The following is a 12798-nucleotide window of genomic DNA, read 5'->3' as shown; positions in this document are numbered from 1 at the left end:
GCTGAGTGTTGGTTGAGTTTATCTAGAATGTAACGGGAACCAAAGATGGTTTTTAAGAAGTGTGGTTGTGTGTGAGTTGATCATGTTTGTATTTTGTAAAAAAAGCCTTTTGCAAAGAGAATAGGAATTTGATCAGAAGGGGTCAGGATTGCAGGGAGACCAGCTAGGAAACTGTTGCAATAATTTGAGGAAGAAGAAGGACTTGAGCCAAAGATTGTCTGCAGGAAAAGGGAGGATGGGAGGGAGGGGTGAGAGTTACAGAACTATTCAGAAAGGGAGACTAAAGGAAAGAAAGGACTCAGCAGTTTCTGGCATGGACATCTGAGCAGATGGTGATGTTATTAACCAAAATGGGGAGTATAGAGGGAAGAGCAGATTTGTGTTGGAAGACGATATAGTAATGAGGGGGAAATAGAGGGATCATATAGTTGGTAGGAGATATAGATCTGGACCTCAGAAAAGACTTTTTGGGGAATGTGCAAGTACTTTGAAATGTAGTGGAAACCATGTTGTTGATGGGTTTCATCATTCATTCAGTAAATTCAGATGTTTCTCTGTGCGAGGAAGGTAGTGTGCAAGATGCTGGAAGTATTCATGGAGTTTATGTCCTAGCAGGAGAGACAAGCACTAAACACACAACTATTTTATTACAGTTGTGATAAGTGCTGGGTAGTGGCACAGGTTCCAGGAACCCAGGTGGTGGGGTGCATGGTGTCAGATGCTGAGGGAATGAAGGCTTAGCCAAAGTAATACATGTGAACTGAACTCTCAAGAATGAGTGAGGTGGGAGGGGCAGCCAGGTGTGCGCAGTACTCCAGGTGGAAAGAACAGAGTAGGTAGTAGGAGATGGCATGCTCCAGTCATCGGAAAACTGCCTGTCTGCAAACAGAGAGCTGGGGGAAAGTGACACAGTAGGAAGTTTGTAAGGGGACTGGAACCAGATTGTGCAGTCTTCTAGGGTCCAGGAAGAAAATATTAGTCTTTGTCCTAATGGTACTGGGAGGCCAGTGAGAGGGGCCAGGAGGAATGTGTAGGGGAAAGAGTAGAGGCCCGAGGACAAAACTTCAGGGTGGGAAGATTTGCCAAGAAGGAGATGAGGAAGAGCATGTCAGAGAAACAAGGTTAGAGAGAGTGGTCATAGAAACCAGCAGTGCAGCCACAAGGCACTCGATGCCTTAGTGGGGCAGCTGCACCGCCCAGGCAGGATGTGCCCACCTCAGCAGGCAGAGACCCCCCTCTCCAGCTCTCCAGGAGAAGGGGCTTGGCGGGCAGGAGCTTAACTTGAGGAAGAGGACTGCAACCACTGCAGAGGTTGGAGATCCAAGAGCGTGAAAGGAAACACTTGAATTTAACACCACTACCACCCCACCCCCACCTGAAATAGAGTCACAGTGACCAAGTTTATATAATTAATTTGGTAATTATGGATGCCCTAGCAGCCCCTGGTAAGTTGACCCTAAGAGAAGATTGTTGTATTAATTGGAGTGGCATTGTAAGAATCACTGTTTTTTCATTTTATGCACGGTCTTGGTGCCCAGATTATGTAAGCAACTTTAATAAGGTCACTGTTAAAATATTTGAGACTTTTTCCATAGGTTACAGATTTTGTTGTATTTTTCTCCTGGATTATCCAGATTTTTGTTTCAGTGACTTTGTACACTTTAACAGAGTAAAACAATGAAACACAGAATATGCCCTTCCCCCTCACCCCTTAAAAGCTACCATTAATAATTTAATTGTCTTGGCATGGTAAGTCTCAGGGAAGGCCATCAGAGCTGAAGGCTAGGCCCTGGTCCTGCCAATTTATGGACCTTTATTAATTTTACATGGATTTCATCTTGTCTAAATAGACCAGAGCTTTCTTCTTTCCTCTATAATTTTTTTCATTTATGAGGTTTTTCCTTCTAGAGAGCTTTATGCCAGTTCCCTTTCTTACAGATCACAACTTGTAGTTTACAAATATAACTCCGTCTCTGGACTTGCCTTAATGATGATTGTTTTAATCACTGTTATTTTATGGAGAAACTTGTAATGGGAAACATCAGACTGGTACAGCTTTAACGATAGTTCCCTTCCTTTTCATTCTAGCCAGAGACGTGTTACATGCTGAGTGTAGGCCTGTAGCTACTCTTGCTTGTTCAGAACCAGCACCTTTATACCGATTACAGGTTCAAGGTTGTAGGATCTGTCTTATGACATATTAGGCACCTGGAATACATAAAAGAGGGATCTATTTATTTCTTTATCCACAGATCTCCCCCCTTTGTAACCTAAGGCAGTAACAATTCAGACTACTTTGCGTAGCCTGCGTAGATCTACTCCTGCACCTCCTCTTCTGGAGTTTTCACAAAGCATTCCCCGTCACACTGTTGATACAACTTTTTGTCACATGTTAGGAAAAGCTTTAAGAGGTTATTATCAAGAGAAGTGGCTCCAGATTAGGCATCCTCATATCTTCCAGCTGTTTGTCAATATTTACTTGTTGTAGATCTGTCAGTTGTATAAAGATCTGTCAGTTGGTTAAGTAATTAAGTAGGTCACCTGACAGTGCGTTATTCTGTTCATTAATCTTGGAGGTTCCGAGGGTGCTACGTAGGATTTCATCTGAGGTGGAATCTATGTAGCGTACAATTAACTACTAAAAACTGTGCAGTTCTGTTGCACTTGGTGCATTCACAACATTGTGCTACCACCGCCTCGACCCAAACGTTTTCATTACCCCCAAGAAAACCCCCTCCCCCCATCTCCTGACAGCCACCACCTGCTCCCGTCTCTGTGGGCTTGCCTTGTGGAATCACACGACGTCAGGCCTTTTGTGAGTGACTTTCACTCATCATGTTCGCCAGGTTCATCCACATCATAGCATCGGTGCTGTCTTCCTTTTTATGACTGGATTTCATTATATATCTACACCAAATAGTGTTTTACAACCTTGACAAAATTTAAAAATCCAGCATTGGTGGCAATTTCCAGAATAAATATATCATGGTTATTTTTAATGATGTGCCATTTTGAGGTTGAACATCTGTTTCTATCTTAAGCTTTCTGAGGTAACCCTTGGCTTTGCCCACCCTCCCTTGGGGAGGCTGTCAGCTTCGTAAAAATACACTAGCTTTATTTTTGTCGGCTTCCTGTCAAAACTTATGGGATCTGCCCTAATTTAGCTGAATTTGATCTTACCAGAGAATATTCCTTGAAACTCTTTGTCTAGTCCTTTTCAAAGGCTCAATTTCAGGAAATAATGCATAGAATATATATGAGTATTCCATGTATTCCCCTAGAATATAGCTCAGGATTGTAACATACAGACCACGGGCTAGCGCCTGTATTTGTAAATAAAGTTTTATTGATGCACAGCATGCCCACCGACTTGCATGTTGTCTGTGGCCACTTTCACTGCAAACGCAGCATGTAGTAGCTGCCACAGAGACCAATGGCTTCTGAGCTGGCTCATCAGTTGTTCATTGTAGTTCCACCTTTCTCTGTCCTCTGGGGTACCAATAGATGGGCTTAAACATTCTGAGAAAGGATTGAAATTTTATGCAGAATTTCATGTACATCTGTGTACCACATGTTTTCCTGGAGAGAGAATCTGTGACTTTTATCAGATTACAAAAGGGACCCAAGCCCCCAAATGACCAATTTTGTTCTAAGTAGCCAAAATGTTAATTTTCTGTGTTACTGTAGATCAGCAGTTCTCACACTTTTTAGTCCCAGTTCCCCTATACACTTTAGAAATTATTGGGACCCCAAAGAACTCTTGTTTATGTGGATAGTAGCCATTGGTGTGTACTGTATTAGACATTGAAATGGAAAGTTTAAAAATATTTATGTACTTAAAAACAAGAATAAACCCACTACATACTTACATTACATCTTTGCAGATACCTTTAATATGTAGCTTAATAAAACAAGATAGGTTCTCGGGTGCTATGTGTTCAGTCTGTTGTGATATTACGAGTTGTGTGGCCTCTGCAGCCTCTGCTCTCCACCCGTGAGAAGGAGCAAGGCAGAGGGGGGCTTGGAATCATCAGGAAGACAGTTTTATCATCACGGAGCCCCCGAAAGGTCTCAGGACCTGGGGTCCCAGACCCACTTGGAGAGCAGCTATTGGAACTGCATTCCGTGTGCTCCTGCTGAATTGCACTGTGCTATTTTGGTGTCAGCATGCATGCAGGGACGCCTTAAGAAAAAGCTCCGGGAGCCTTGCTCTGCCGCTTATCATTGGCATTTGGGTGAGCAGTCGGTCTGGTACGAAGGGGACGTTGACATTGCCTTTTCACGAGCAGCCGGAGCAGGCAACTCCTTCCGGTTTCAGTGCCAGGAGGAGCTGTGCCACTTCTGGGCCTCTGGTAGGTTTTTAAAATCTTATAAAAGCAGGTTTTCCAAACTAGTCCTATTTTCCTTCCTGCTTTGGCAACTGGGAAGCTCAGAGCCTAATTTTCAGCTAACTTTCAGCTCTCCTGTATGGTGTGTGTGTCTGCATTGTATCCCTCCCTGGCTAATTTTTCCTTTTTGCCTCCACTCAGTTTTTTCATCTGTATCTTGTCCTCTGTTTACATATTTTGTAAATTATATTTTATTTAGGGTTTCTATATGTTATGTCATCTCTTTATTTTTAACAGGAGTGAGTGTAAATTCTTACAAGTAAAATTTCCCCCTTCCATTATGAAGCCTTAGCTTCTAACAGACTGAGTCAATTTGATTTACAGAAATTAGTGAATCACTTTTATTTCTACTGTCATTTTCATCAAGTTACCTTAGATAAATAGAAACTTTGCCATCCTATATCTGGAGGTTAAGATGTATTTTGTTTCCTTATATACTATATATAGTACAGTTACTTGGCAGTTTTGTTATTTACTACCTACCCACAGCCTCTGCCCTATTTTTCTCTTTTATTTCTGTCTCATGTACACAGACATTCTTGCTATTAGTATCATATTCATTTAGTCGTAACAGTCTTTTTGTGCTGCTTTTGGAACTTTTGTAAATTCTTTTTAACACTGTGCTTAATTGTATGTGTATGTTTTCATCAGTGTGGTTCTGCTGATTTTAAACTGGGAAAAACTTTAAAAGATGTTTCCAAACTTGGAAGCCTTCCTCCTGTTCATTAAAGCCTGAAATTAATGGAAGCCAAAAAGAACCCTACAGATGGGCGGCGGTGATATGGTCAGGCCTTGGGTCACATCCCTGGCCTTATTTCATCAGGGGGCTACATGTGTGTATAAAGAGGGATTTTACAGAGACTGAGAAAAAATGTACTTCTTCATGCAAATGGAACTGGGTAGAGATGAAAATGTGTTTTGTGTAAAATATTGATTCTCATAATTTTTTGAAGATTAGCCTTTGCATATTTGTTGCTATATAGATGCTGTCGTTTCAATTTTCAGAAGACTGTGCAGTCTTTTTAACTGATGAAGAACAAGCCTTTTCCTGTAATTCTGAAGTGAAGTTGAGTCACCCAACAAGAAAAAAACTAAGTCCAGTTAAAATATAGGCATTAGTAATAGAACGCTGAAACAAACCTCTGGATTGGCTTCATTGGCTTTCCTGCTTCTTTTGCATCCCAAAGCATAAGCTTAAATCATCTCAGAAGGACAAGGTCCGCCAGTTTATGGCATTTACTCAGACTGGTGAAAGAACTGCCATCTACTGCTTATCACAGAATGAGTGGAAACTAGACGTGGCCACTGACAACTTCTTCCAAAACCCGGACTCATTCCACAAGGAATCCATGAGAAACACAGTGGACAAGAAGAAGCTGGAGCAGCTGTATAACAGGTACAAAGGTAAGGGTGACAGTGATGACAAGGGCAGACGGTAGAGAACTCGCCTCCATCTCTAGGGGACAGAATGAATGTTACATTTCTTGAATTTCTGCTGCTGTGTTCAAAAGACCTCCCAGATGCTGTTCCTACTCTTTCTGATAGTCAGCCACAAAATCGTCAGTTTAAATGGAACCGTGACTATTAATCAATATGGAGGGGGTGGGATGAGAAGAGGGGAGTCTAAAGATGGATGGGCAGTCAGCCGTCCTCACTGGGATCACTGTAGTAGCGTGGGCAGGTGGCTGGCTACACCTGCGAATACAGTGTTTTGTTTCCCCGAGCAGCTCCATCAAGGCTATGATATTATTGGTAGTGAGAAAGTTGTTTAAAAACAGCACCAGATCATAAAAAATATTTCTGACATGTCGGTAAAAGCCATCCCTCTGTTACAGCAGCGTCATGGCATTGTTACACTGAAACAACTTCAGTTCTTGCGTGAGCTTTGGGACAAGCTCTCACTAAAGGGAACGTTGTATTGGAGATTGAGAGAGTTGTTGAAATCAGCACCTAGCATGGAGCTTTCCATAGCAAAACACAGTCATGCTGCAAAAATAAGTCTGCATGATGGAGGTACAGGTTCAAACCACTCAGCAGTCTTTCACATTTCATATCAAATGTCAAATCTGTGCTATAATGGGAGAGGCAGCAAGATTTAAGAGTTAACTGAGATCTTTTTTTTCTAGAAATTTCTAAGGCTAATCTTGATATTTCCGAAACTTAAAAAAATACTGATTTAAACAAGTGTTAATTCAAACACAATAACTCCCTTAGATTTAATTTTTTGTTTATTATTTTCATGTTTTACTTTTTTAATCTGTCTTTTTAGATCTGAAGAATAGATTGAAAATAGTGTTCTTGCCCTGGCTGGTGTAGCTCAGTGGATTGAGTGATGGCCTGCAAACCAAAGGGTTGCTAGTTCAATTCCCAGTCAGGGCACATGCCTGGGTTGTGGGCCAGGTCCCCAGTGGGGGACACATGAGAGGCAACCACACATTGATGTTTCTCTCCCTCTCTCTTTCTCTTGCCCTCTCTCTAAAAATAAATAAAATCTTTAAAAAAAAAGAAAATAGTGTTCTTTTTATTTAAAAAATTTTGGTTCAGAAACATATTCTATGGTTAAAAAAAGAAATGTACTTTTAGTTCTCAAAAAAGTGAACATTATTCTTAATTAAGCTTTAGTGTGCTTTAAATGTTTTGGCTAAGTCAATTGTTGAGCTGATTTTGTAAGTCAGATGGTATGCAGATTTTAAAATTTATTCAAATATGTGCAGATGTCTTCAAAAAATACTTCCATATAAGTGAAAATTGTCATTTTTTAAAAACTTCATCCCTTCGTTATTTAATATTATCCATGCAATTCTAGTCACTTAAAGTAGATCTATGGTACAATTGTTTTATATTCCAAAAATAAATATATGGTTCAAAGACTATTCACAAATATAATGTTGGTTATTACATTAATACATCCAAATGAATGCTTTCAAAATTACTTTAAAGTGTTTCATTTTATTACATATGAAATTTATCAAGATTGCTTGTTAGATGAGAGCATTGTAGACCAATTTTTTTTATTACTCTAAAAATCTGCCGTGTTAAGGGCATGGGAAGACCAGGACAGCATCTTATAGAAGGTCCGTCCCGTGCGCCTGCGGTTGCCCCTCCCACTGGTACCTGTGAGACGGTGGGAGGAGAATAGTCGGACAGGCAGTTGTGGTTCATTCGTTTGCTCGTTGGTCTCTCTTGAACTTATGCATTTTTATATCTATATTTATATAATAAATATTTAGATACACATTTTGATTTATAAATATAAATATATATTGTCATATATAAAACTTAAGTGACCAAAATTAAAATGTGTATGACAGAAGAAAAGTTTATCACACTTAATCTTTATTTAAGCAAAGGAGCTACAAGTTTTCTGTTTGCACCTTCTAAACTGACAGAATTAACACCTGTACTGTGATAATATGATTCACACAATCTGTCTGAAATTACTAGATCTAGTTTGGTGAAGTCTTGCTGGGATTCTTCTCTTAATAGATTTTACTATTTGATTTTCTGATGAGGAAATTCTAGGTTTCTTCATTTTATTTATAAACCAGAAATGAAGGGTGGGAGAAGCCTGAATTTCTAAGCTGTTAAACATGGATGCGTAAGAGTGATTAGAAAATAAGTATTATACAGTAGCATTAGAACTAAGCAAATGAAATCACTTTTAAATGAAAAACATCAATCTTTCAGTGGGGTTGTGATAAAAACTTAAAATATTATAAATGCTTCACCAATGCAGCATTTTTGTAACAATTTGCCTTTGGGCAAACTAAAATTTTGTAAACTTGAATTTTATTTTACTTTAGGGACATTAAATTTTTCCTTAATGATGAAAAAAAGATCTTTGAGATGAAACTTCTCAAAGAAGTTACAATAATTTTTTTTCTACTAACGTCCAGAAACCTAGACTTTAAAAAGAGGAGTATGTTCTGGATAAATTACTATTTGTTGCTGCCTTTCACATGTAGTAGAAAATTGCAGTCTGTCAATTGATGTATTTGAAACACTCTTGCTAGAACTGTGTAGTAGGCGTATGAGTCTAACAACCCATTTTAATAATACTTTTCAAAATAGTATAACTTACTTTTTTTAACTGCAGACCCACAAGATGAAAATAAAATTGGAATTGATGGGATTCAACAGTTTTGTGATGATTTAAGCCTCGATCCTGCCAGTATCAGCGTTTTGGTTATAGCATGGAAATTCAGGGCAGCGACTCAATGTGAATTTAGCAAAAAGGAGTTTGTAGACGGCATGACGGAGCTGGGGTGAGTACAGTGGTCTCAGTTTAAATCATTTTCAGAAAGAAAGATACCCTGAACGTTAATTCGTTTTCAGTCTGTAAATATTAATCTTATGTCAATTTATTTTCTTTGTGTATCTTATAAGTTTTTAAATAATGCATCTGTACTATATTAACCCTTTGATTTCCGTTAATTCCTATTTAAGTTTTATTTAATAATTTTATTCAGATGATTAATCCCTTATGTACCTTATTCTCTAAATGCTTTTTCCATTTTAAATTGACAATAAACATCTGGGTGTTTTTGTTTATCTTCAGGTATTTAGTTTGTTTCATAACACTGTACACTAAATGTGTCATTTAGTGTGTTGCTACATTAAACTAATAAAACATCATTTTCATTTTTGCCTGTAATATTTCTCTGTTCTACCTACAGGGTTGGGTTAAAAGCTTCATTAATAACTTAAGATGTGTCTCATTTGTCAGATAAGTGAAAGAAGTAAACGAAAGCATATAACATCAATGTCTTTTAATCATTGAGCTTATTGAACTATTTCATGAGGTTGTATAAAAGCCAAGTTGCTTGACTTGTTGATGGTCTGAGATTTCAGTGTTGACGCCTTAAACTAGCTTTCCTTAGTGCTTAAGCCTAAGGTAAACGTGTTCTTAAGGCATGTGCTTACAGTATTCGGGGGGAGAGGGACACGGAACAGAGCATTTGTTGTTTCCATTAAACTGATGAATCTGCTATATCTGTCTGCCTTGTGGGAGGGGTGTCCAACCTTTTGGTGTCTCTGGGCCACACTGGAAGGAGAAGAGTTATGTTGGGCCACACATTAAATACATTGCAACACATAACCACAAAAACATTTCATAATGTTTTAAATAAGTTTACGATTTTGCATTGGGCCACATTCATAGCCACCCCGGGCCACAGGTTGGACACCCCTGATGAGGATAAACTCTACAAGACTTCCATTTCTAGTGCTATCTCACCATATTCCTGTGGTTTTATAAAACCAGCTAAACAAGAGAACATTATGACAGCGGTGTACTAGCATATTTCATGTTCTCTGTACTAGGAAACCCCAGCAGTTTCAGAATAGAAAACAACCCATTAAAAGGAGTATTCCATGTGCATGACACTAAATACTACCTGATCTGTTAAAATCTCCCCAAAATGAGAGACTTGGAAATAAGTGCTTCTTCTAGAAACACTGACTGGCCTTTCTAAGGCACTGCCTTCGAATATGTTGTACAAGTAAAATTCTAAAATCCCTGACTATTACCGTGTTAAGTGTCATAACTTAAAAACCATACTTTAAAGATTTTGAGTGTGACTCTGTGAAATGTGTTAGCTACTTTCATGCCCTTTCATATGGAGGACACACAATGTGATTGAAGATTAAGTTAATGATTGTTAATGGTAAGGCTCTCCACATCTCACAGGGCAGTAAAAGTTTAAAGCATTTTGTAAATATTAAAGTGCTACGTACTAAGTGAAAGTATTATTCATGTATTGGTAAAGTATATTATTAAGACAACCTCTGTGCTTTTAGGGATGCAAAGGACTGTTGCCTTCTAGTCTAAAAGCACTAAGCTTTAAAATATACTTTGGCTTTTGTGTCTACTCTATTTATTATTTTTTTATGCTTTTTTCCTGGCTGCTAATAGTTGACTTTGGCTAGTGTACCTGCTTTTAACAGTTATCTTACATACTTTCACTGTGGGCTTGAGGATTCTTAGGTAGACTGAGTAAACTTTATGAAATACTTTGACATATTTGTAGAAACAAAAAATGACTGGATGTGTCGCTCTATTTCTGGGTTCTGTGTTGTGATCCATGGGTTTCTTTGTCCTCATGCTCTGAGTTTAACCAGACTGCAGGACACAAGGCCAGCAAACAAAAGGCGATGTTATTTCAAAACACTGAGTGCAACAAAACAAAGTGAATTTTAAACATATGTCATTTCAAGTAGCATCAAAAATACAAAACACCTAGGATAAACGTAATTAAATATGTGTGCCACCTTCATAGAGAAAGCAACTCACTGGAAACCTGGCTGGAGGAACAGACTTCATTTTTAGGTTGGAGTACTTGGTGTTTGATCCCAAATTATTCTGTACATTTTATCTGATCTCAACCAAAATCCTAATAAGTAGTAGGTTTATGTGTGTGTAATTTGACAAGCTGATTTTAAATTTATATGAATATGCACAGTCAAAATAACCAATAATTCTTAAAAAAAAAAAGAATGAGGTGAGAAGATTTGTTCTACTGGGTAATCAGGACTTTTCAAAGTATAGTAACTAAAACTATATTTAGTATCAGAATAGGTAAATAGACCAGAGGAACAGAATGGAGGCTCTGGAAACAAACCCACGTATACGGGTACATTTGATTTATGGCAAAGGCAGCACTTTAGGAAAGTGGAGGAAGGACATCTTTTCAGTAAATGATCCTGGAAGAATGACATACAGAAAAAATTTCATCTTGACGCCTGTCTCATGCCATACATACCAATTGGTTCCAAGTGGATTGTAGAGCTGCTTGTGAAAGGCTAAAGGTAGAAGCCTCTAGAAAATAATGTAGGAGAATATCTTTATGATCATACAGTAGGGAAGGTTGTAAAATATCACCAAGAAAACACTATGAAGAAGATTGATAGAGAGACTTCTGCCAAGATGGAGGCATAGGTGGAAACACTGTTCCTTCTCACACAACCAAGTTTAAAGTCAACAAAGTTTTAGTAACAAAGACGCAGCCAAAACACGGAGAATTGAACTACGCAGAAGTCCGACAACTATGAACCATTTAGCCAGACCGGTAAGAGGGGTGGAGCCAGCAGCAGAGCGAGGTAGGGCAGGAAAGATCCCCCAACCCAGGAGCACAGGCAGCCGTTGGCAGATCCCAGGTGTGGGGTAGTAATGGGTGGGCCCAGTGAGGGTGCAAGGCAGCAGGCTGACCGCGGGCACACAATCGCGAGCAGATAAACCAACGAAGGAGTGAGCAGTGAGACAGAGTGAGCAGTGAGACAGACCGTGCAGACCCCAGCGGCAGGAAGCAGCAGAGGGGACCAATATGGCCGTTCTTTGACCCTGCCCCACATACAGTATCACAACCCAGCAACTGAGTTGCCCTGCCCTGGTGAACACCTAGGGCTCTGCCCCTCATACGTAACAGGTGCAAACAGACCAAAACATGGCTCAAGAAGAACTCAAAGCCCCACAGCCTATAACTCTAAGTGACCAAGAAATAGCCAACCTATCAGATGCACAGTTCAAAACACTGGTGATCAGGATGCTCACAGAACTGGTTGATTTTAGTCACAAATTAGAGGAACAAATGAAGGCTAAACTAATTGAAATGAAGGGAAATGCACAGGAAACCAATACTAATGGAAAGGAAACTGGGACTCAAATCAATGGAGTGGACCAGAAGGAAGAAAAAAAATGACCAAACAGAAAAATATGAAGAAACAAGAATTCAAAAAAATGAGGAGAGGCTTAGGAACCTCCAGGACATCTTTACACGCTCCAACATCCAAATTATAGGGCTACCAGAAGGGGAAGAGAAAGAGCAAGTGGAAAACTTATTTGAACAAATAATAAAGGAGAACTTCCCCAATCTGGCAAAGGAAATAGACTTCCAGGAAATCCAGGAAGCTCAGAGAGTCCCAAAGAAGGTGGACCTAAGGAGGAACACACCAAGGCACATCATAATTACATCAGCCAAGATTAAAATGAAGGAGAGAATCCTAGAAGCAGCAAGAGCTAAGGGGACAGTCACCTACAAAGGAGTTCCCATCAGACTGTCAGCTGATTTCTCAAAAGAGACCTTCCAGGCAAGAAGGGGCTGGAAAGAGGTATTCCAAGTCATGAAATCCAAAGACCTACATCCAAGATTGCTCTACCCAGCAAAGCTTTCATTTAGAATGAAAGGGCAGATAAAGTGCTTCTCAGATAAGGTCAAGTTCAAGAAGTTCATCATCACCAAGCCCTTATTATATGAAATGTTAAAGGGACTTACCTAAGAAAAAGAAGGTAAAAAATATAAACAGTGAAAGGACAGCAAACTCACGATTATTAACAACCACGCCTAAAACAAAAGCAAACTAAGAAGACAGCTAGATCAGGAGCAGAACCATAGAAATGAAGATCACATGGAGG

At 39.3% G+C, this 12798-nt stretch overlaps 1 protein-coding gene across 8 annotated transcripts in view; it reads left to right on the top strand.

Annotated features, from left to right (window-relative positions):
* Nucleotides 1-12798, top strand: part of DCUN1D2 (defective in cullin neddylation 1 domain containing 2) — a 39312-nt gene that overhangs the window by 633 nt on the left and 25881 nt on the right. For 3 of the 8 annotated variants that reach the window (XM_053659973.1, XM_053659974.1, XM_053659975.1), the window contains exons 2-4: nt 4167-4352; nt 5576-5792; nt 8485-8653. In XM_053659973.1, coding sequence (XP_053515948.1) covers nt 4167-4352; nt 5576-5792; nt 8485-8653 — 572 coding nt within the window. Of the gene's footprint in view, nt 1-4166; nt 4353-5371; nt 5793-8484; nt 8654-12798 lie in introns of those variants that run through there. The other 5 variants (XM_053659979.1, XM_053659980.1, XM_053659976.1 and 2 more) reach the window with 5 other exon arrangements.

This window comes from Artibeus jamaicensis, unplaced genomic scaffold, assembly GCF_021234435.1.
Source record: "Artibeus jamaicensis isolate MK-2021 breed Jamaican fruit bat unplaced genomic scaffold, CSHL_Jam_final scaffold_833, whole genome shotgun sequence".
NCBI lineage: Eukaryota > Metazoa > Chordata > Mammalia > Chiroptera > Phyllostomidae > Artibeus > Artibeus jamaicensis.
The sequence above is the reverse complement of the archived record's forward strand: the minus strand, read 5'-3'. Positions and strand labels throughout refer to the sequence as shown.